Here is a 26,162-nt window from a genome sequence, read left to right as displayed (position 1 = left end):
AATGCTGTTGTACATTATTGTAAAATTTACTAACAAAACCAATTAAATAGCCGTAGAAGTTTTTGCTGTTGATATAAGGCTTCTTTCAGGTTTATTGAATACACTGAGAGAATGTTGTTAGTAATGAAAAGATTTGGATTTGTTTTGGTTGTATTTTATATGAAATGCCTTATTGGTCGTATGGGTATAAGTGGAGAATCAACCTGGCCCATTTTTGTGGGAGCTGACTGATACTAAGTTTTTTAGCTCTAAGCTACAACGATCAATAAACTAGAATATACGACTCTTTAAACAACTTTTCACTTAATTGTTTGCAATGCTTAATCATTGATTATCCTCTGGATAACATAGATAAATTTCTATACGGATGCGGAATATTTCTATGCGGAAATGAATAATTAAGAGGCCCCCAGAACTCTAGGCATTGAAATCATTTAATTAATTAATTCAATAAAAAAACTACTTGATATTGTCGTTCATGTTTTTTTTTTTCTTTATTCTACCCTTGAGTTCCTCACAATGAAACTCAAGAGTATGTTTATGACATACCCACTTTTTGTTCTTCTCAGTGTATTTACAGGCTGAGACAACTTTACTGCTTGTAAGTTAGAGTGTTGGTGATGATGAGACTTTATACACTGCTCAGTTTCGAACCTCTACGTGAGCTTAGTTTTGTTTTTCTGGTGTTGGCGATGTACCCTCTTTTTGTTCGTTTGCTCAAAGTCTTGCCTCCACATTTCAAGATGGCCATCATTTATGGCGTCTTGACAAGTTACAACTCTTTTTTTGGTTTTTTCTTCTGTTATTTTCTGTTCATCATTGGGCCAAAGTATTTCTTTCATTTAGAAATATGGCTGGCATTCTACACAAGTGCACATGTGTTCGAGTGTGTGTGTGTAGGAGAATACCTACAATACGTTGAAATTATGAACTTTTCTTGTTGTTTTTGTTATTGCAGAATAATGCTTTATTTAAAGGGCGATTTGTTAAGAGCTTGATAACTTTAAAAAAAAAAAAAACGCATAAAATTTGCAAAATCTCATCGGTTCTTTATTTGAAACGTTAGATTGGTCCATGACATTTACTTTTTGAAGATAATTTCATTTAAATGTTGACCGCGGCTGCGTCTTAGGTGGTCCATTCGGAAAGTCCAATTTTGGGCAACTTTTTCGAGCATTTCGGCCGGAATAGCCCGAATTTCTTCGGAAATGTTGTCTTCCAAAGCTGGAATAGTTGCTGGCTTATTTCTGTAGACTTTAGACTTGACGTAGCCCCACAAAAATAGTCTAAAGGCGTCAAATCGCATGATCTTGGTGGCCAACTTACCGGTCCATTTCTTGAGATGAATTGTTCTCCGAAGTTTTCCCTCAAAATGGCCATAGAATCGCGAGCTGTGTGGCATGTAGCGCCATCTTGTTGAAACCACATGTCAACCAAGATCAGTTCTTCCATTTTTGGCAACAAAAAGTTTGTTAGCATCGAACGATAGCGATCGCCATTCACCGTAACGTTGCGTCCAACAGCATCTTTGAAAAAATACGGTCCAATGATTCCACCAGCGTACAAACCACACCAAACAGTGCATTTTTCGGGATGCATGGGCAGTTCTTGAACGGCTTCTGGTTGCTCTTCAATCCAAATGCGGCAATTTTGCTTATTTACGTAGCCATTCAACCAGAAATGAGCCTGATCGCTGAACAAAATTTGTCGATAAAAAAGCGGATTTTCTGCCAACTTTTCTAGGGCCCATTCACTGAAAATTCGACGTTGTGGCAGATCGTAAGTCTATTCATGATGAAATGTCAAAGCATACTGAGCATCTTTCTCTTTGACACCATGTCTGAAATCCCACGTGATCTGTCAAATACTAATGCATGAAAATCCTAACCTCAAAAGAATCACCCTTTACTTTTGGCCATAGACTTGTTAACAAACTTTACTAAACTCACAAGTATACCAAGTACCTCTCAAAAGACGGCAAAGGCGACAATGGATAATGGATGTTTGAGCCATTATGGCGAATAAACAAAAAACATCTGAGTAAAATCACACAAATCTTAAAAAGGACTATAGTTTGTATCTCTAGAGGCATTCCATTGAATAGAAGAAGGAGTATGGTCTGCTGATATTATTAACGGACCCTGGACATGAGGAAGTCATTTTAACTACAATTATTCCATGATTGACTACATGCATAAAAATATTTCTTTCCTTTCAAACGAAATTTTAAACAAACAAACATCGTTTGCCATTTGCTTTTCACTGTAAAAGTTTTTTTTTTTTTTTTTTGAAATAAAAGAATAAAGTTTTTGTGATAAACGTGAATAAAAATTTAATCAAAAAAATTATAATTTTTATTATTTATATTTTATTTTTGAATTTATGTATGGATTTATGAAACCCCAAAATGTGCCATATTTGCGGCATAAAGCCACTCATTTTTCAAAAAGTGGCAGTACTTAAACGAAATCCACAGTGATTTTGGAATCAAAACAATTTTTGACGTGAACATTTTATTGAGTGAATTACGAATGATCCAGTGACAGATCAGGCAATGAAATTAATGATCACAAACCCAGCCAAAAAAATCGTAGCCAAGAAAGTAGAGAAAATGTTCTCTTTGGATGCAGAAGTGGTGCAAAATAGGCGCAAAAGCGATGAATTTAACATGGGCTTGTCTTAGGACGAATGTGAACCATTTCAACACAGAATTTTTTATGTTTTTTAATGCATTCTAACGCTTGTCTGAAACGTTTGACCTCATATTTCAAAAATTTTAAAATTTTCTAGAATGGATTCAGCATTATTTTCGACAAAAAAAATAAATAAAATTGCCGAAAAAAACGATTAATAAAATATTAAATTAAAAGAACTTCCTGTGTAGTTAAAATAAAGAACATCTTTGGGAGGACATTTTTGGGAGTGCCTTTAGAACAATTTCCAATGTTTTTTTTTTTTTTTTGCTGGGAAGCTCATGTGTATTTCGTTGAAGTGAAATATGTTTCTCTCCTAGAAAATTATGGTATCATTGTTTATCCCGATCAACGGAGTCGACCTAACACTTGGTGTAGTAAGATCAAATGAGTAGTAACGTAATTTAGGTATGGTGGCACCTCGTTTTTCACATCCACTTAGATTATCCAGTTAATTGTGTTACCACATACACTCAAAAAAAGTTTACTTGGATCCAAAAGATTTTGACCTTCCTTTAAGGATTTTGGTATTGATTCCGAGCCAAAGATGCGGCTTCTTTAAAATAAAGACATTTCTTTGGGACCTCCCTGGCTTTAAATCTAGGATCGATAAAATTAAAATTGGATACAGATCTCATTCATCGAATTTTTATTCTCTGTTTGCGATATATTAATAAAGGTATTCATGTACAAACAAATTCCAGTTTCAAAATTCAAATTATGCCGAGTACTTCAAAGTAAAAACTGTTTTCTAAATGATAAAAAAACTTTAAACCAAAGATGCAAATCCTTAAAATAAGTCTTAGTCTATATTTGAAGCATTTTTTTCTTTAATTTAAAAATTCTATATGTCAGTTGAGTTAAAGACGATTTCTTAAAATTAAAAATGTTCTTCTTTATTTTAAGGAACATTTGCCTTACTTCAAAGATCTACAACTTCAACAGAGGGACGCAAAATTTCAAGATTTGTGTCCTAAATTTAATGAAAAAAAATTTTGAAGCAAGGATTATAAACTTGCTTTTAATTAAAATGTCATTATTTTAAAGAAGTTTGTCCTTAGCATTGCGAAAATTTCGAGTCCTAAAATTTAAGTTTAAGCAAATTCAAAACGGCGCGCCACATTACATCTGAAGACACTTAGAGAAGCTTTGTTACCAGCACTACTGAGAGGACATTAACCACCCGAAAAACTTTTTGATGTTAGACGGAAACTAGAATTGAACCCATTATTCTTTTGCCCGACGGATAACAGACGTTGTCGGTGGATTATCCCACCTCAGTAATTCTGGTGACATTTCTGAGTGTTTCAACGCTTCTTTAAGTGTTTTCACTGCAATGTGGAACGCCGTTTGAACTCGGCTATAAAAAGGAGAAGACATTAACCACCTCCTAAAAACTTTATGATGTTAGACGGAAACTAGGATTGATCCTATTATTCTTTTGGCCAACGGACGTTGCCAATCTGGCAACGATAAAGTGACACGACGCAGGGTTAAAGGATCAACTAATATTCATGATGAGAATTTTACATTTTGTTGAATTGACTATGAAGGGATCTAAAATCGATTCTTATAATTCATAATGGCCATATTGCTTTTATGGTCTTCTGTACATACTATAGTCGAAAAATGATTATGCTCTCTGTGAAAACGTTAATTTCCTGTTTTAATATGATCACGAGAATCATCACTGATCCCTCTTCCTATACCTTCATGGCCCAGGACGCTTTCTAAAAATTTACTATTAAAGAGGATCAACTCTTGTAATCTCTAAAGCCTTCTGGTATTGAGGAAAATTTGTATTGGATACCAAAATGTACACCAGGTGGTCACAAAGCAAAGCTCCTTAGGTATACACAATTGAATACACCTAAGAAGGATACAAAAAAAAATTCCATTTCCAACAACTGACAGAACGTTACGGAAGACACAACCAAGAGAAAAAATAACTAAGTTTTGAACAAAAACAAAAAAAAATAGGTATGGCGTTGAGTGAGAGGAAAACATGGACTGGTAACCAAAAGCAACAGAAGCAACAACACGACTAACTAAAGTCTTCAAAAGCAAAACAAAAAAAGGAACAGCCAAACATTGTTCCCATCCACTACAGACAAAGGGGCTACACAAGAACAATCCAGATGGTGTGCAACCATTTTGGAATAGGACACAAAGAGTTAGTTGTGAACATGTTGTAAATTACTAAAGTGTACTTAACTCACTCGCCAGCAACAACAAAACAGCCAGAGTAGCACAAACAACTACTGCAAGAAGAATAACTGAACACACACATCTGGTAGCGACTTTGTTGTTATTTGGTTGCTGTAAAAAGAAGAAGAACAACAACAACATCGTATTCGTTATACATATATCAAGAGCCAATATCTGCTTTTGGGCCTTTGTGGCAACAACAACAACACCAACAATAGTAATATCTATCCAAGAAGAGTCCATAATACAAATGGGTGTGAGTGAGAGTAACTTACTGGTAGTTGTTGGCAGCAGAAATGTAGTAAGTCGTCATCAGTCTATATATGTACTCTTGACAACCTCACATATTCATTCACTCGTGCTTAACACACACGCACACACGCTCTTGTAACAGCAATGGCTAAACTCATTTTGTTTGTATCTTTCTCTCACTCCTCACACACATACACAGGTTGCCTGGGGGAAAAGAGCACGCACCATATGTTTTGAATAAACCGGTTCACTAAGCACCAATCAAAGATTCCCGTACACAATGCAACAAAATGGGGGCGGGAACTAAAGCTGTAGCAGCAACCAAGAATTGTGTATGTGTTTTCGCCAAGTTCCTGTTGCCGTTATTGAAATTGAGGCTGATTGTGTTAGACCCTGTTAGTGCGCAAGTATCTAAATATGGAACTGGTTTTTTTTATGTACTCTGTATACTGACTCAATAACAAGTCCTCGTGCCGCACACAGGCAGACTGACTGACTGATGGCTATGGGCAGCAAAATACAAAAGTCACTTTAGTTTCCAGCAGATTTTACGTACGTGCGGGTGTATCACTCTTGGCTCGGGAGTCAATGAAAAATTAATCACATTCAAACAAAAAAATCAACAACAACTTTAACCACCACATTCATAATTGCAACTGAACAACGAACAGTGTAGCATAGCTCAGGAGAACGAAAAACAACAACAAAAAACACAACAGCGATTAAAGTAATTGCAAATTTAATTAAGTTACTAGTAGTAGACGTCGGACTACACAGTCTGTCAGTTAGTCATCAGCAGTGGTACTAGCATCGCTTACTGGTGTTCTGATAGTGAACGGCAGCTGCAGCAACATTAATCGGTGGTAGTCACTCAGGGACTTTAGTTCAAAATTTACTGCAGTTGTCTCGAATCGAAGTTGATTTTTTGTTATATTTGCTGCATGTCGAACACACATGCCAATCGATGTAGTGCTGCAGTAATGTTGCTTTTGTTGTTGTTGGCAGTGGTGTGATGATAGTTAAGTAATTACCTATGCATTCGCAAGTAATGAGTGTGACTATAATAATTGTGACAGGTCACGTGAATCTATGGAAAACAACATCAACGTCAACGTCAAAGGGAGATAATTATCTCTGAGGAAAATTTTTCAAAAAAAAAAACAACAATAACGACAAAAAATTTAGTGAAAGTGTTTAGCGGTGAATTAATTTAAAAAATATCAGCAACAACAACAATCATAAAATATTGTAAAATACACAACATATACAATATAAGATTGGAAACAAATGTGTGAAAGGTCACAGTGATTTAATTAACATCGGCCATTTAATCTCGAAACGCTCACTCGTTTTCAAGTGAGTGCCGGCTACATAGTGTTCCCAATTTTGGAACATTCCGTTGGTGTATTATGGAAAGTAACGCCTTTGGAAGCAGTCATATACCGTCACAAGCATTGGTTGTTTTATCAGAGGCTGCTTCCGGTTTGCATGAGGCATTGAGAGGACAACGTCCATTCCCCTCACGGGTAAGTTGCCTATGAGCAATATTAGAGCAAAGAATTTATACTAAAATAAATTGGAATAGTAACAGAGTGATGCCCTTAAAAGTCTTTTTTGGAAAATTTTCTGTTTTTTTTTTTTTTCAAATATTCCCTTTGAGAAGGCCAGTTTGAATAGTCCGTTTCAGGAACTCTAACTTATTTATAGCATATATGGGGGTTATATCAGATTCTGATTTTATAGGAACTAATTCTGATCTTTATGTTTGTGCCAGTACCAGAAACTCATTAAAGGCTCATTTAGGACACAAAGTTTATATGATTTAAAAGCAATTTTGTTTTCTTTATCTAATCTTTGGATATAAGTTAAAGGATTTTTCTTGTAGACCCTAAACTAACATCAAAAAATTTTACTTGGATCCAACGATTTTAACCTTCAATTAGGCTCCATTATGGTATTGATTCCGGGCCAAAGATGAGGCATCTTGAAAAAATGATTTTTTAACTTATATAGTTTTAAATGTAAAATTAGAATTAGGATCCAAATCTCGTATATCGAATTTGGAATCTCTTTTCGTGATATATTCCCCCAAGTTCTGATATTCGGAATCGAACATCGCAAGAATTCGTTTTTCACGTAACGAAGAACTTGAAATACTGTCGGACTTTAAACAAGTTTCAATTTGAACATCTCTTTAAGGAGGACTATATTGCCAAATTTTAGGATTCCCAGCAAAAAATAATTATAAAATTGGAAGCACTTAAATATTAGTGTTCATACTGTATGCACTACTATTCTGAGTTGTGCAGAATTCAGCGCTACTTCTTCTAAAGGTGTGAGTAAGTTCTTCGTTTATAGCGGGCGATGCACTTAATCATTTTTTTTATTGAACGCCCGACAAAAATTTGTTAAAATATGGAAGTGCTGAAATTAACGCAATTTCGTTGCACTAGAGTAAGCGGGTGATTCTTCCTTAGCCTACCAAGATGCACTTCTGTAAGCAAGAGCTTTTTGTTTTTTTTTTTATCACGACTTCTTACGAACGAACGATTTTGTGCGAAGAGATATTACGAAAAATAAATAAGTTGAAGTACAAACAAATTTGTGTTAATTTCATAATTTTTAAAGGCAGTATATTACCGTTATCTGGAAGTACTTTAGTGCTATAATGATTGCAATATTCGAAATTATTATGTGCATTCTTAAGCGTACCAAAGTCGCAATGATTTCCTCATGTAAATGTACTGCTTCTGAAAGCGCTGAATTTCATACAAAAAGAAGAGCATTTAAGTGGGACATTTCCTTATAAATTCATCAGTGAATTCCTCGCAGAGGTAAGCGCTGGATTCAATTCCAGTTTCGACTGAACACCAAAACGTTTATGAGTGCTGCATTATACCCTTTTACTGGTGAAATTTCCGAGTGTTTCAAAGCTTCTTTAAGTGGTTTCACGGCAATGTAAAACGCCGTTGGGACTCGTCGATGGAGAACAGGTCATTTCTCATTGAGTTAAACATAGAATTGGGCAGTGATAAGAGAGAAGTTCACCACTGTGGTGTCACAATGGCCTGGAATAGTCTAAGTGAGTCTGAAATATCGGCAGCCCGAGAATTCAGACTAGTCATAAACTGAAAACGTAATAGTTAAGAATTTATAAAAAATATATAAAATCGGCTGTCATGACTCGAACCTGGATTGCCTGCACCATACGCCCTAACAGTCGCCTTAGCGCATTGCACCACCGACGGAGTTGTCATAAGAACGTCTAACGAATACTTTAAGACTTCTCATGACCAAAGAAAAACGAAAGCCGCTCATTAAATTGTGAATGCCCGTGGACCGTGTTAACATTCTGTGTTAACATTCTGTTTCGATTTTTCGTGAACGTTTTAGTTTGTTACCGTCCTTTCACGACTTTGGATCGTATTTTTTCTATTAGGGTATAGAGTAGATTTACTTAATTTGTTCAAAGTGAACTTCTAGATGTAGTGTACATCCGATTTGGAAATCCGATGCCTATGCATATCATTTAAAGATTTCAAAAAGGTGAACTTTTCGAGAATTTTATCGATAATCGACTTTTGCATCCCTATCACCAAAGAATCGAACAAAGTCTACAGACAATTTTTCTCTAAATTGTCTCTATAAAGAGATACTAATCAAGCTCCTTAAAAGATTTGCCATACTCTAATATCAACAACTATTCGTTTATCCTGAGGATCAGAGAGATTCCAGAATTTTTCATTGATATGTCCATGGAAGAGTTTCCGAGCGGCATTTTTTCAAATAATATCCAGAGATACACAATCACCTTAAGATCAACTCTTGGAAATTTTTGAGTGAATTCCAAAACGGAGTTAATTCAAGTTAACATGGAACAATCAAAACAGTTTGTCTGCCACAAATATCAAAAGAACATTGACAAAGTTCCAAGTAATCGGACACACACAATCACCCCCTTGCTGCTATATGAACGAAACACACATATTTATGATGACTCTACAAAATTTCACCTTGCGATCGATCAATAGACTAGCAAAGAATCTTTCGTTATGGGACCATAAACTTTGTAGTTTTTTTGTGGTTTTTGCTTTAGCTGGCCATGGAAGTGATAGTAAGTAGCCAAACCATATTGAAGCAAGGATCAATACAATACAAGTCCAGGGGACTCATGCGGATATTTGATTTTGAATTTAAAATTTCGCGCTTATGGTAGCAGTTTATTTGACCGCAATAAATCAGCACACCCAGAAAGAGATTGCTGCTGACGGTCGTTGATGTCTACGTTTTATGCATCTACTGGTGAGTGAAACGAACAATTCTCGGACACAGTCAAAAGTAGATCTTCAAACAAAAGGCAGGCAACAGATAACCCACATTCTTGTGTGGAGTGAAGACAACGCCACCATCACTATCTCTGTTGCTAAACAGTGGCTGAACTCCGATCTTCTATACTCCTATGTTGAGCTACACTTGCCCCCACCATTCCCCCTATTCAAAACTGTATTCTATTGTGTGTAGATTTTTGCTGACAATTTATGATTGTGGCCAAGTTAAGGCTCTGGCCACTTGAATGTACGGTGATTGTTCTGGAGAACTCGTAATGTTGTCCCAACGCCAAAACGGCTCTTATGAGATATTGTTGGCAAAAGGGAAGTTTGCTGGCAGTTTATTTCGTTCTACCACCACCAGGTCTGTCATCATAAACATGAGCAATGATCATGACGCTGATGCTACAAATGATGAAAAATATTTTAAACTTTCATCCATGCTGGTCACCAAAAGTTACCAGAGCATACATTACACTCTCAAAGATTCACCATAAATCGAATACCGGACAAGTATGTTAAACAAGGCATCAATATGTCCACGAAACTGTAGATGAAGGTGACGATATGGTGAAGTATAAGTAAACAATCATCTACCTGCATTGTGACATGTAAGTAGCTTCAGATCAGTGGCTAATCGTATTGGCAATTCGTGATTTCAAGGCCTTCGCCATATTCTTCCCCAATTAGTGGTGGTCTGAAGAGGGCCCTAAAACTTCAACTTTCAAAAGTGTCAACAATTAAAAACTTTATTGAGTTGTTAACGTTTTATGGTGCGTTCCTACGCTTGTAAGCCATGGAACAGTTGTTTATGAAAACCGGTTACCTTTGGCCACTCATACACGTTGTAGTTGCCGTAGTTGTTGTTATCAATCATGACCTGACGAGGTGTTTTTTGTTGAGTCAATTGCCATTGCATGTCTACCAAGTGTACTTTGCGTTTTATGTTTTTGGTAGCACAACATGGCTTATTGCAGTTGTAAAAATGGTGGTGTGAATATAAAATCTAGCAATAATTTAGTTTTTCCGTCGGTCTGTTAACCTGCTATCCGTACGTATGCTATAGCATCAACGGATGCCATAATCCAAACAATTTCTTCTCCCATTTGCCAACCAAAACGCAAATTATTTAAATACATACATACATATTTATTTATCCCTACAACATATTCGAGATGAATAAAAAAAGCTTCGTAGCATTTAAGTAAATGGAACCCAATGACATTGTAGAGTTCCCTACACTACTAAACATTAGGAGGATTGCTTAGCGCCTCATTTTGGTGGAATGCTTTCGGCAGGGAGCAATGGTGGTATTCATACCAAAACATGGAGATATGAGATAAGCGACTCGGCAAAATAACAAACCAATGAATGTCTCTACATAAATGTGTGTATGGAAGAGAAAAATCCTTCGATACAGAGTATGTATGAACACCAAAGCATCCCGAATAGGAAAATACTTATAATCCAATAAGACAAATATTGTATTATATTTGTAGACAGCAATATACTAAATAACCCGTATGCTATGGAATAGATAATAGGCCTGCTGAGGATCCCCACTTACGATAGATTTGAACTCGACGTTCCAGGGATCATATTCTAACAAATTCCGCAGAAGGACTGAACAAATCTCATCTGCAGCATATGATTGGGGTTAACCGAGAAATAAAAAAGTTTAGAAAAATCCAAAAGGAGACATAATTAGGCCTGACGTACACTGAAAAAAATATTTACGTGATATTAAAGATTACGCAACATAAATTTTAGGATGCGAAATTTACAAAATATTAAGGACAAATTTCTTTAAAATCGTGAAATTTTAATTAAAATTAAGTTTATAATCTTTGCTTCAAAATTTTTTTTCATTAAATTTAGGACACAAATTTTGTAAATTTGCGTCCCTCCGTTAATGTCACATGTCTTTGAACTAAGGCTAATTTTCCTTAAAGTAAAAAAACACATTTTTGATTTAAATGTTAAATGAAATTGCCATTAAATTAACTGAAAATTTGAAACTTTAGATTTAAGATAAAAAAGCTTCGAATATAGTCTAAGACTTATTTTGAGGATTTAGCCCCTTTGGTTTAAAGTTTTTTTTTTTTTTGGAATTAAGAAAACATTTTTTACTTTGAAGTATCCGTTATAATTTGGATTTTTAAACTGGTATTTGTTTGTACGTGAGTACCTTAGAGAATGAAAATTTGATAAATGGGATCTGTATCCTAGTTTTAATTTTATTGGTTCTAGATTTAAATCCGGATAGGTCGCTAAGAAATTTCTTTATTTTAAAGAATCCGCATCTTTGGCTCGGAATCAATACCAAAATCTTTAAGGGAAGGTCAAAATCTTTGGATACAATTTTTTTCCGAATGTGCGGATCAATATAGCGATCGTTAAGATCGTTTAGGAATAGTTTAAAAATTCGAAAACTCGTCCTTGCATGACATTCAAAATTGACGCTGGCTAAAATTGACTTGCAATATTAAACATACCTTTATAAAGCCAAGGGACACAAAATTAACTTTTTATGAACCAAAAGACAAAATCAAGGTTTTTAATTATATGAAAAATCGACTAATGGTATTTTGACAATTTTCAAAATCTATTAAATTTCTTTTCCTATCTTTTAATATTGGCTTAAATAGAAAGCATCATAAAAGCATAAGGAATCGTATGTACAAATACAAAAATTATAACAAAATTAAAATTTTTCCGAAACTATCAAAATAATAGGTTAAGATTTGAGTTTGAAATTTTATGTAGTCCGGTTCAAAAAATCGTAAGACCAAAAGTATATTTTACTCGGAAAATTTAAATGAAAACCGTAAATATCGCGGGAATGGGGACGGTCTTTTGATTAAAAGAAGTAAATAAACCAAACACTAAATTATTTATACATCCAACTAACCAGACTTTGAAATTCTTACGTCATTCCCCTCATAGTATCACAGTAAGATGTTGGAACTTATTCACTGACATTTCTTTTGGATAGATAAAAAACAGCATATTTCAACTAAAACTTGACAGTAGACGAGCTTGGCAACAATAATTGCTCCTCTTTTGTGCACACGCTCACAAAAAATCGCTTCTGTAACATATACTCCCAAACATATTTTGCTTCAAGCTTATACATTTTTGGGTATTGCCCAAATATTTATATGTTTGATCTCTTCCAATATATAATATGTTTGAAAGCATATTAGTCTAAACAATATATGGTTGGGTAGTCTAAGTTTCAAACATTTTGTATTTTTGCATCCAAATTCAATAATGTTGTCTTCCAAAAAACAATATGTTATTATGTGAACATATAATATGTTTGGAAGCATTTTGCACCCAAAAATATTATATGCTTAAAAAAAATTCTCCCAAACAATATTGTGCTCAAAATTTTATTTATTTATTTATATATTTACAATCATAACGAATTATGAAAATAAACAGGTAATATAGGTAACATGGGTTTTCGACCTGAATGCTCAAAATTTTGTTTCTGCCCAATTGTATATTCCCCCACATCTTTCTCACTTCCACGAGATTTTTTAGTTCTTAGCACCTTTTTCTGTAATACAAACATTCTAGAAGAAATTATTCAATTGTATGATTTTTTTTATTTTAATTTTACCTTTTGCCGGACGGGGATTCGAACAACGGACCACACAGTTTGTAAGGATCAAAGAAGTAGCTGATCAATTGCCCAAGGAAAAATAAAATGTTAATTTTGTAATAACAAGCCACAAACACCAACTTAATTCAATATCGCTCCCTGTTAAATAGCGCTCCAAGCTACTAAACACATAAATGTTTATAGGCTATTTCTAAATTAATATATGTTTGCTTCCAAGCAGATTATATTTACAAACATTTTATGTCCCAAACATAATATGTTCTAACATATTAACATATATGTCCCAAACATGTTATGCTAGTTTATGAACATTATGTGCTTGCACTCAAAAATATTGTGTTTAAAAATTTGTGTTCCAAACATATAATGTTTATAGCCAAACATATGAAAAACAGTCTTTTTCAACCGTGCACATGACTAAATACCAGCCTTCTGCTTGTTTCCACCTCATGCAATCTTTCAATCTGCAGCATTTCTGGTCTGCTTAAAATCCAAAAGGAGACATAATTAGGCCTGACGTATATGAAAACATTATTTCGCCATATCGCTCAAATATACGTTCTAGAGCGAGAAGAAAATTGCAAAAGGTGAGCTGTCATATTATCTTAGAACAAGCGGGACAACGAAGCTGACGTCTACAATATACGGAATTCAAGATTCCTGAGTACTACTATACAGTGTGGCTGGTATTTGTTGCAACCATCTTTATGTTGCCATCATTTCTAAACCGCTCGTCTGACTGCTTACAGATTTATTCCACTAACATACATGTTTAATTGGAGATTACTCTCATAAATCTCAATACCTGAATTTGGAGGAACATAAGAGCCCGTAATAAAAACCGTCTTACCATGACGCACCAAGCAAACACATACACGCAAAAAAATAATTCTTTCCTCCCAAACGAAATTTTAGACAAACAAAGTTCGTTTCTCATTTGCTTTTCGCTGTAAGGAAGTGTATTTGGAAGAAAAGTATATACTTTTTGTGATAAACGTTTATTCTTTTCCAGGATGTAAAAACAATTTTATAAAGACTAGCTCAAAAAAAAAACATTATTTTCTTGCTAATTGCATTGTCCCTCACATCTTTCTCACATCCACGAGGATTTTTAGTTCTTAACACCTTTTCCTGTAATACCAACAATGTAGAAGAAATTATACGATTTTATAAATTTTTAAAATTTTTTTTACCTTTCGCCTGGACGGAGAATCGAACCGCGGACCATGCACATTGTAAGCCAACACACTAACCACTGAGCTATGTACCTGTTATGGTCATCAATAGATAAATATCCATATAAGTTATATTTATATAGCATAGCTTGCGGCGCCCACGAACCGAATAAACAAAGTTTATTTAACAGAAACAAACATTTAGTTTGGCACCGTGGAGCAGTGGTAGCTACGTCCGACTCTCATGCCAAGGGTCGTGGGTTCGATCCCTGCTGCGGCCAAAGTTTTTTTTTTGCTTTTGTTTTTTTACATATATTCCAGATATATTCGGAAGATTCCGAAAAAATGTTCAACATTACATTGTACTATATTAAATTTTGAACTGTAAAATGTGTCTTATTAAAGACCTAAAGTCAGAAAAGAACAGTGTTTGATATAAACGAAATGGACTGTGTTGTTATTTCAAAAATAACTTTTTTTATTGAAAAAATAAAAATTTTGTAACAAACGAATTTTTTTGGTGATAAAAGTTTAAAATTTTCGAAGCAATTCAAAAAACTCTAACAAAAGAAAAACGTTTTCGGTACACGTTTCCAAACGTTTTTTTTTTTTTCTTTGCGTGTAGAAACTTAATTCCCGCTGAAATGTCCACCTCACATTAAGACGACGAAATCACACAACAAACTGCAATGAAAACCCAACCTCCCTTACGCAATGTTCTACCATGCCTATAGAGAAGAAAATCGCTGCAGAATACCTCATCTTCCAGTAAATCGAACCTAAGCCGCGTCTCCGTGAAAACCACTACATCAAATTCAAAATCTAAACTTCCCAAGAAAACCTTTCTCAGTTTCGCATTCAAACCACGGGCATTCTGATGCAATAAAGATAATGAAGAAGACAATGATTCATTCAATTTTTTCAAAAAAGTCTATACCATTAGAGAGCCCTGCTTGACGCGAGACACAAAAACGACTCTCTCACGACAGAAATGATCCGAAAAGTGAATGCCAGATTTGATCAAAGTTCACACCACAGTGGTAGTCAACTTGCTCGTGAACTTAAGATATCATATTAAGATATCATATGAGCTTGGACTAAAGCCAAAATCCACTTTAACTAGAATTAAACTGTCATTTGCCTCATAAAAAAGGAATTTCAAATTAACTTTTAGAAGAATTCGAGCCTAATATCAAAGTTAACTGGAAACAGCCAAGCAGGTTTCTTCGCTTACACGAAAGTAGCAAGTTACCACTTTGGTTTTCTCCGATGAAAAGCCATTGAACGGTTTGTGAACAAACAAATTGATCGAGTTTACTTGCCAAGGCGGACAGTTGAAATTTTACACCTTCGATTAGCCACCAGGACTCAAGCGCAGCCGATGGTAATGATGTAGGCCGCCGTAAAGGCCGATGGTCGCTGTCGGCTTTTATTCATCGACCGTGGGGTCAAAATAAATGCCGAATATTATCGGGAAAATATCCTAAAGACAGTGTCGAAGCCCTGGGTAGACGAAAATTTCGGCCGTAGACCATGGGTATACCACCACTCGAACAAATTTAAACTGAAAACAGAAATTTTATTTCTGACATTTTTTCTTTTAAACAATTTACACATTTTGGTGGATAGTGCAAATGAGGAAGAAATAAAAACACTTCATAATCTATTGCTACGACATTTTGAAATCAATAATCTTGTAAAAGTCAAACATTATTTGGGAATGTAAGGATTCAAAGGTGACTCGTCATACTTCTGATATCGCGAAGAGATTCTAATACTTTTTTCAATCTAATCTAACGTCAGAACCTGAATCTCTCTATCCTGAGTTGAAACATGGATTATTAGGTGGATGTTCCATAAAGAAATACTAATGGAACGGTCATTGAGCATTTGATATTGCTGGAAGTAATGACACAAATGTGTAACTTGTATTCTATCGCTACTACTTAACCACCCAAGTTTCTGAAAATGGGACAATATCCACTTTCTCAGGTAACCCTAAATCTATATAGTGTACTGTAGACCATATTTTCATTATGGAAACACGACCATCTAAGTTATGATTTTAATATCCCCATGACCATTCAACAATGTCCAATGGTCTAACCACAAATACTGTACGTACATACGTTTCTGGTCACATATAATAAATGTGGCCATAATTAAGCATGAAGGCATATATCTCTTGCTCTTTGTAACAAAATCAAACAAACAAAGAGGAAAATCTAGAGGGGAGCAGAAAAGCTTTAGGAAAATATTATGTCATAAATATGATAAATTTACGTATAAATAATGTGGACACATATTGCTTTCAATTAATAGCTGCGATAAAGTGTGTTTTGCAAAACTCCTTTTGTGGGGGGTTATTTTCGTACACAATAACCCCCCACAAAAAGTCTAATAAAAAGGAAACCAGTTACAATAAAACTTCGCTCAATCTCTTAATAGGACGGCTCTTCATTCATACACTTGAGGGTATGTGTAAGCTTTCTTCATAGCTTCATTGATTATAGACAATGGCCACTATTATAAACCAACAACTAGCTGTGTTACGTTGTCATTCTTATGCGAATAATTTGAAACATAAATTAAAATCGTTTTTTGTTTTTTTGTAATTTAATTTAATTTCAAATGTCTTTCGAATGGTTGAAAAGCCATAAATCTTGTTAAAAATTTTGTTACGCTTTATCGCTTGTAATCGCATCGCTATATTGACAACAACGACTCAAATAAATTCCCATTCAATTGTTTTCAAATAGACAATGGGTAAGAATAGGAGATTATGGTAAATTTAAAATACGGTGCACTATGGGATCTATATTGGAGAATTACAAATGAATGAAATTTTAATGGCCGTACAAAAAATTTCAATGCTAAGTAAAGGAGACTATTTTTTTCGCAATTCTCAAATATCAGAAAATTGTTTTTTGTTCATTTTGGAAAATTCTAACTAAACTGTATTACAAACGCAGAAGTCATGCCGATTTCACAAAATTAAGTAAATACTTCTCGACAAATTCATGAATATTTATTAGACATAATTATTTTTTTCACTTGTTAAAGGAGATTTCGTAATTTATAGGAAAACAATGGAGTTAAAAATTGGAAAAATGTCTTTAGTACCAACGAAGTTCATGTTGGTCGCATTATTGGTAAAATTTACAAATTTCAAGAAATTTTGTGGGAGATATGAATTTAGTAAATGTTTATGCTTCATTTGTGTATAAGTTTTTCCCCTTTTTAAGTTCATTTATCAAACGTACACAAAAAATTATTAAATTCAAGGAAATGATCTCTAAACATAATAACTCCATTAACTAAAATAGAATTAAATTGGTTTAAGGTCATATAGGGTTTACATGTTTATTTATTTTTTTTTTTTTTGAATGTAGTAAGAATACACTGGAGCAATCTTGTCAGTATTGGGGATTTCACCCCTTAGAAATCGGTTTACGTCAAATTCTTTTTACATTATAAAACAAGAAGCACAGCGAGTCGTCAAAATTTAAAGAATCAAACTTTGCTCTCCCTTATTCTACGACATATAATAGTTTGCAAATGGAGCATTGAGAAACGGACTCAGGGATATAATTTATATATCCCATATATATGAAATTGATGAAGATGGTTCACCTTCGTATTGATCAGCCACCCAATTTGAATATTTAGAAGTATATTTTCGTTTCGAAATGCAAGGCGATCGAATTTCCATTTTCATTTCACGAGCATTTGGAAGATGATCACCGCTCTCCCTGTTTTGTGTTTCGAAAAATAATATTGCAGCCCGCAAGCTGCTATGACAAAAAATTTATATTTTTTAAAGCTGAAACTATTTCTTTATTTTTTTTTTTTTTTTTGCTTATAAAAATTGGTCAACAATTTATTGGAGATTTTTGTGAGGAATTTTTATTTAAATTAAGGACGAAAGCATCCCAATTTGGGGAGAAGGGCCAGAAAAATGCTGGCAACACTGCATTGGAGCGTGATTAATAAAGTCAAGATTTGGCGTTGCTGTCATTTTTTTTGTGTGGTTTCGTGAACATTCGTGATCTTACACTATCTAGCAATGCCCGTCAAAAATTTATTGATTTTTGTGAGGAATTTCAATTAAAATTGGGGAGGAAAGCATCCCAATTTGGGGAGAAGGGCCAGAAAAATGCTGGCAACACTGCATTGGAACGTGATTAATAAGGTCAAGATTTGGCGTTGCTGTCATTTTTTCTGTGTGAACATTCATGATCTTACACTATGTGTGAACATTCATGATCTTACACTATCTATCAATGCCCGTCTGTCTGTCTATTGTAATCACCCGTGGACTTTCAATATTTGAAGAATCTTCCTGAAAATATCTTTGAATGTAGCAAAAAAAAGGGAATCTCTTTCAAAATTGTACATTTGCATTGTTAATTGCAACTAAACACAGCTGGTCTAGGATTCTATAACAAAACAAAAACTTTAAGGATTATTTGTCAAAAGTATTATTATCAAATAAGGAAATATGTAAATCACACTTGTTCAACATCACCACCAAATAACAATTGACGGCAACACCTCCAACATGTTCTCTATGGGTTCTTTCAATTTTTTTTTTTTCGTCCGGATCTGATGCACTAGTAGTATTCAATGCCGGAATAAATTTCTAGTGGTTTTCATTACAAATGATGCATATCAACAATAAAAAATCATCACAAGCAAACATCCCCTAACAAGTAGAAGAAGGATACCACGGCAAGTCTTTAAATCACTTCGTTGTAAACTTGTAGAACTAATAATGGATGAAACAAAAATAAACAATAGTCAAATATTTGTCATAAAAATAACCAACACAGATAATGCAAATAATTCTAATGCCAATTGTCAGTATCGGGCGGTGGATGGTGGATAGAAATCACCCTTAGTTGGTCCCCCTTCCTCTCGCATACCAGCAGCGACGGTATCATCACAAAAATTCCCTTCGGCAACTTACAAGTGTTGACAATTTAACGCTAAATAGATAGACAAATACAGAGTGGTGGTGGTGACGGCGGTGATGCCAGCGAAAGAAGTTAAATCACATCATTGTGTTTGTCCAAAGGAATAGGGAAGAGTCATGCCATGGCATGGGGTCGAGGCAATGGGTAGTGGAAGGAGAATTTATAAGGACACCTGCTATCCTCACGGTTATTATCATCGTCCTTTGTAGGTTTGTTGTCTAATGAATTATGAGTGGCAATAAATTGTGTAAGAAAAATTCATAAAACCATAGTTATTATTGATATAAATTAAAATTTAGCAAATTAGAAAATTGGAGTTGGAGTGTAAATGGACTTAAAACTAAAAGTACCTCATTGAAAACAAAAAAAAAAAGTCAATTAAAAAATTAATTGATCCAATTAAAAAATTACTTGACACAACTAGTTTTTGTGATTGATTTTTGTTTCAATTAAAAAAATTTGCTGAATCAATTAAATTTTTAATTGTATATTTTTTAAAACTCAATTAAAATTTTAATTGTAAAAATTTTCGTGATATTTTTATGTGCACGCAGAGAAGGAATAAGATCAACTCAAACAAGTTTCAAATCCAAAATTTTTAGACGGGGAATATGGAAAACTCAAAACAAGACATATGGACGGACATTTTAATATTTCTTCACTGAAAAAAACAGTGAACCCACCATCAAGAAAAATTTTGGTTAATTTTAGAAAATTTAGATTATTTTTAGAAAATTTTAACTAAACAGTATAACAAACGCTGGCATCACGCCGATATTACAAAAATAAGTACATATTTTTTGACAATTTCAAGAAAATGTATTAGACATAATTAATTTTTTTCACTTGTCAAAGAAAATTTCGAAGTTTGAAGGAAAAAATTGTCATTAAAAATTGCAAGATTGTCTTTAGTGCCATACACAGTTCAAGATGGGCGAATTTGTAGTAAAGTTTACAAATATAAAGAAAAAATAAACGATTTTGTAAGAAGTACGAATTTAGCAAATCTCTTTGCTTCATTTGTGTATAATTTTTAACTTTTAATTGGCTTTAGTGAAATAGAGGGTTCACTTTTTTTGAGTCTACTTACACCTCTTTGAAAAAGCTTTTGCTTTTGTAGACATTTTCCAAATTTTCTACCTAATGAATTATTAAAATGCAAATTATTTGTAGAATGGGCTCCTTCAGTTACCAAAGCCAGAGAAGTGGTTGACCACTTGGTCATTCCCCTATACCAACAATGCCAAAATACCTGATAATTACAAGGATTTGCAAAATGTTTAAGCGATACATGATCCACACTCTTCGCCATGAACCACCATGGGGATATGTTGTAATAGGCACGCAGATGTACCATGTACACATTTGGAGATAAACTCCGTTTATATTGTGGTTTTAACTGTTCAGATGATGAAAGAAGGGACAAGGAAGAGTGGCCAATGGACAAGGAACCAATGACTGAGGTTTCATATATTCTAAAATCCTGGGTTCATTAGTAAACGAAAACAAAACCAGAAGTCCGTCCTGATGATGGCAAACTGTGAGTTTGTTTCATGGACTCTGGAAAGGGAGTTATTTATGGTGCTGACATGCAGCCACTGCTCCCTGTAAGCCTCCTAATCATCTACATTTCACACAAAGACCAAATCTGATGTTTTTGTCTCGTCAGACAGTAGCGAGACCATGATGTTTGTCAAATACAAACCTCACCTCACCACCACCTGGGTATTGTATTCCAATGTCTACATTCACTTCTTTCTCACCATGAAGAGTGATACAGCGATGATGGTCTGGGTTGTTGTTACACATTTGATAAGTGTTAATTTGTCACCATGGATTTAACAAATTTGCAATACACCCACCTCGCTAACACATTTGAAAGTTAAGTGACGATGACATTGTGGTTGTCTAATAAAATGATCGAATTTTGAAAAAAAAAACGGAACAAATTTAGTTTGCCCACAAGGAAGAAATTTCTTGTTTAGGCAGATATTTAGCGTAAATTATGTCACGATTTTTATGAGTATCTTGAAAGAAAATTGCAAAAAAACAAAAACGTTTATTTACTTCAAGAATGACATAACTTAAAAAATTCACCAAATTGTGTATTTGCATAAAATTATCTATAATATCTGTAAAGGATTATAAAACAAAAAAACAAAGTTATATTTCCTAAAAAAAAAATAATAAACAATCAAGGTCGTATAAAAAAACCAACAATTTAAAGTTATATAAGGTTGTCCTCTCATCAAATGCCTTCTCATCACGATAGCCACAGTTGGTAGAATTCTACCAAAAATGGTAGATTTTGTACTGTGGTAATGTTGTTCTCCGCCTAAGAGCTACTTAACAAATTTTCTATAGAAATAAAATTTTGACAAAATTTTCTCTAGAAATTTTCCTATGAAAATTTTGACAAAATTTTCTAGAGGAATACAATTTTTATTCTAGAGGCATAAAATTTTGACATTTTCTCTAGAATTAAAATGTTGGCAAAATCTTCTCTGGAAATAAAATCTTCACAAAATTTTCTCTGGGAATAAAATATTGAAAAAATTTTCTTTAAGAATAAAATTTTAACAAAATTTTCTTTGGGAATAAAATATTGACAAAATTTTCCATAGGAATAAAATTTTCATAGGAAAATGTATATACAGAACATTTTTCTAGATAAATAAACTGTTGAAAAACTTTTTTAAAGAAATATAATAAAGAAATTTGACAAAATTTTCTATAGAAATAAAATTTTGACGAAATTTTCTATAGAAATACATTTTTTACAAAATTTTCAATAGAAATAAAATTTTGACAAAGTTTCTATAGAAATAAAATTTTGACAAAATTTCCTAAAGAAATAACATTTTGAAAAAATTTTCTATAGTAATAAAATTTTGACAAACTTCAAAATTCGTTCTTTTTAATTGGTAGATTTTTGGTAAAATTTTGGTAGACAATTTTTGGCACGAGTGGCATGTGATATGTATGTGATAACCAATTTTTGATGCAATGTCTTGAAAATTTTTTTATCTTTGCGTTAAGTCTTTCTTGAAGCTATACGTAGGCCTTTTTTATATTGGAAATGAAATGAACACAAAATCCTATCATAAACACAAGTAGTATTTCTTTATGCAAATTTTCCACATAACAGACTTTTCCCATCACCATCATCAATGCTCAATCATGCATGAACAAAAAGCAATTTTTATTACAAACAAAAAATCCTCAAAGACGAAATCTATGATCTTACACCACCACATCATGGAGAGGATATCATGTGTGGGCCGTTGTGTAAATGATATGTTTAGTGGGTTATTGTTATACCCTCATATCCGTAGAAAATTACTTTTCAACCATCACCAATGTCGTCATTTTCCACACCCACATTGACAGGGCCACCCTTCTAACCATACTAGCTGTAACATTGTAAATTTTGCCATTTTCCCCCTCTCTTTACTTATAAGGAGTAGCGATTACAAAACTTTCACCCATTACCACACTGAGAATAGATAAAACAGCACTGACTTGGATTTTGGCTTGGGATGTTTCTGTTTTTTTTTTTTGTTCGATTTACACATACATATATTATGATACCACTGTTGTTGTTGTTGCTGCCTCTGATGATAATCGTTTTGTGATGTGTTGGTGTAATAACGATTTTTAAATCCTATAGAAACATTTGCCATAAATAACAGTTTGCACATAAGTTTATGTGTGTGTGTGGCGGAGATTTTGTGATATTTCATTGACAAAACTTTCAGATGACATGTAAAAATCAAAATGATTATCCTTCTTCATATAGGATAATTTTACAAATGTAAAAAATGTGTAAACTTTCTAATTTGTAAAAAAAAATGGATAACCCAAAAGACTGGTGGAAATGTCATATTTTCGATTCAGAAATGGCATCAAACACATATCAGAAGCTCTAACTTTTAATGTAGGCTTGTTATATGACATCCATAATTTTTGCATAATTTTGCAATGTTGTATGAGCAATGTTGCGGAAGTTATATTGAACAGAACGCCATTATTTGTACACTGAAAAATCATTATTTAGAATATTTGGAATATATAAGAAACATTTTCTTGCACGCAAAAAAACAGGAAGTAAAATTTTGGTTAATTTTAGAAAAATTAGGTTACTTTTAGAAAATTTTAAATTTTGTAAAACCGGTAAAATTTAAAAAAAGTTACCGATTTTACAAAAATAACTAAATATTTTTCGACAAATTCAATACAATTTATTAGACATAATTATTTTCACTTTTAAAAGAAAATGTTGTAGTGTGAAGGAAAAATGGTTCAAAATTGCAAAAAATGACTTTAGTGCTATACGGAGTTCATGATAGGTGCATTATTAATAAAATTTACAAATTTTAAGAAATTCTGAACTATTTTGTGGGAGACTTGAATTTAGTAAATATGTATGCTTCATTCAATTTTGTTCCTTTTTTAGTCAATTTAACTAGCATACGCAAATAGTTATTAAAGTTCTTTTCAAAACAAAATAATTCCATGAACTAAAATAGACTTAAATTGGCTTTAGTGAAATATATGATTCACTTTTTTTGAGTGTGGTACGCAGATGTTATTTCTGGGTTTATAATATATTATCCCTGATTCAGATATTTCGTGCAAGTCTCTCCATTGTCCGTTTCTTTTTAATCAACATACCTGATCTGGTTTTTTTGGCATCCCCTAAGATCTTCGAAGCAACCACCTGAAAGAAGAAGAAAACTAATAAAGTTTTTATTGTTGTTTAAGACTATTTCATATTTTACATGCAAACATTGTAGTTAAAAATTTTTAAAATGACAATATAAGTAAGATTCACACTTTTTTTTAGAAAAATATGAACTATTTTGTGTGAATTTCGAATTTAATAAAAATATGTACTTCATTTTTATAAAATATTTTTTTGTTTGATTTGATAAAACTTTTTTTAATAATTTAAAACAAGGATTTTTTTCTCATATTTGGCAAGATTTAACTAAAAACAATTAACCAAAATAATCTAAAACTAAAATCATAATCAATCAATTTCTCAATCTTTCATGGCCAATAAGCTCGTATTAAGATTGTAATAATAATATGTAAAGTAATTAATTTGGACGAAGAGCCACACAGAAAAAATTTCACGAAAATTGTTCCAATTAAAATTTTAATTGAGTTTTAAAAAATATTCAAATAAAAATTTCATTGATTCAACAAATTTTTTAATTGAAACAAAAATCAATCACAAAATACTTCAATAAATTTTTTAATTGATACTTTCTGATTGTAGACATTTCAATTAAAAAATTAATTGGATCAATTAGTTTCGTGATTGAATCAGAAAAAAATTTTTGTGTGTAACTAAAATAAAGTTTAACGGGCTATAGAAATTTTTTTTGGGAGTATAAATCTTCGTAATGACACTGCACGGAAAATGTTCAATTCAACTAATACTTCTACTTTAAAACTTAACTATTTTCAATCTCTTTCATAACTGACTTAGTGTTTTTAGTTTGATTAAATAATTGATTGTTTCAAAGAAATTTTTAATTATAAATTACAAAAAAATCCAGCCTTCCGAGTTTGATTAAAAAATTAATTGTATCAATAAATTTTTTAATTAAAAATTTTCAAATTTTTCATATGATTTAACCCTTATATTATGTTGGGGTCATTTGATGACCCACATCGTATTTTTCATCAGCGCATTTCTTACTGTTGGAATATAAATAAAAGTTCTTACTAGTCAGTGCATAAATTGTTGACATGTACTGAATTCTTGCTGAGTGGTAAGAACTTTTAATTATATTCCAACATTAAGAAATGCGCTGATGAAAAATACCATATGGGTCATCAACTGACCCCAACATAAAATAAGGGTTAAGGTCTTACTTATTTGTTAAGATAAACTATTGCAAACTAAATGTTCTTTGTTGGGGAATCCGTGTATACCTAGGGTTTACTCCACCTGACTGTGAACATTTCATATTTGTTATAAATTATTTTTTTTTATATATTCAAGAAAAAATTATCAAAGATTGCTGATTCCCCAGATTAACCCATCACCCTGATCTCTATAAGAGAAAGGCCAAATGACAAGTGTAGTTCAATAATTAGACTATCGGCTGTCATAAGGAGGACTACCCTTATCACTACTATACACTTAAAGGATTAGAAGGACTCAAACTGACCTTAACATATCTATAGATTCATTTGCCTTTGACCCTTGGCTTAAAGTGTCGAAGCCATCAATAGTTTATTTTTTTATTTTGAGGGTTGAAAGGGACTTTCATGTAACACTTTTTGCAATCTTTATTTTTTTATTTTCCCCATAATGAAGATGATTGCCACTCGACTCATACTTACGTAGTATCCTTTTTTCCAGTTACCTGACGCCAAAGATCTCCACAATATGTCACTAGTCGGCAGTTATGGTTCACATTTGCTCCACAGTTTTCATCCACATCTCCTGCAAACCCTTAATCATGGTATGCTGGCGGCAAATGGTACAGCAGCTGCTGCCAGTTATTTTGCCAGTGAACGGGCAGCCTTAGGAAAGCCGTCGGTATTGGGAAATTTCCAATTACCATCGGCCTTCTCACCACCCAAGTATATAGGAATTTCATTGGACCAGGTAAGTAATATCTTGAGTTACCAGATTTATTTTTTTAAATTGAATTTATTTTTTAAATTAAACTTAACTCTTTTTCCTATCCATTTCGTTTTTAGAATCTCTTTAATGGCAATGATTCTTTTCGCACCGATTCAGCCAGTCCCACTTGCACATCCCACGAGTCCATGGAGGGTTCAAATGATTATGATGGTGAAAAGGGTGAAAGTCCGCGAAGTAATGCCTCCGATCCCAGGGATTTAAGGCGTAAGTGAAATGTACATGAAACCAACGT

At 33.2% G+C, this 26,162-nt stretch overlaps 2 protein-coding genes across 6 annotated transcripts in view; one reads left to right on the top strand and one right to left on the bottom strand.

Annotated features, from left to right (window-relative positions):
- LOC142234740 (uncharacterized) overlaps positions 1-26,162 on the bottom strand; it is a 303,670-nt gene that overhangs the window by 241,048 nt on the left and 36,460 nt on the right. The window contains exon 2 of the mRNA XM_075305910.1: positions 23,938-23,983. The gene's annotated coding sequence lies outside the window, so the exon portion shown is untranslated. The remainder of the gene's footprint in view (positions 1-23,937; positions 23,984-26,162) is intronic.
- Positions 5,705-26,162, top strand: part of tey (teyrha-meyrha) — a 33,593-nt gene continuing 13,135 nt past the window's right edge. For 3 of the 5 annotated variants that reach the window (XM_075305906.1, XM_075305904.1, XM_075305907.1), the window contains exons 1-3: positions 5,705-6,679; positions 25,628-25,891; positions 25,987-26,134. In XM_075305906.1, the coding sequence (XP_075162021.1) occupies positions 6,563-6,679; positions 25,628-25,891; positions 25,987-26,134 (529 nt within the window). In that variant the 5' untranslated portion in view covers positions 5,705-6,562. The remainder of the gene's footprint in view (positions 6,680-25,627; positions 25,892-25,986; positions 26,135-26,162) is intronic. The other 2 variants (XM_075305908.1, XM_075305905.1) reach the window with 1 other exon arrangement.

Source organism: Haematobia irritans, chromosome 4 (assembly GCF_050003625.1).
Source record: "Haematobia irritans isolate KBUSLIRL chromosome 4, ASM5000362v1, whole genome shotgun sequence".
Taxonomy (NCBI): Eukaryota; Metazoa; Arthropoda; class Insecta; order Diptera; family Muscidae; genus Haematobia; species Haematobia irritans.
Note: the sequence above shows the minus strand (reverse complement) of the source record. Positions and strands in the feature narration are given on the sequence as shown.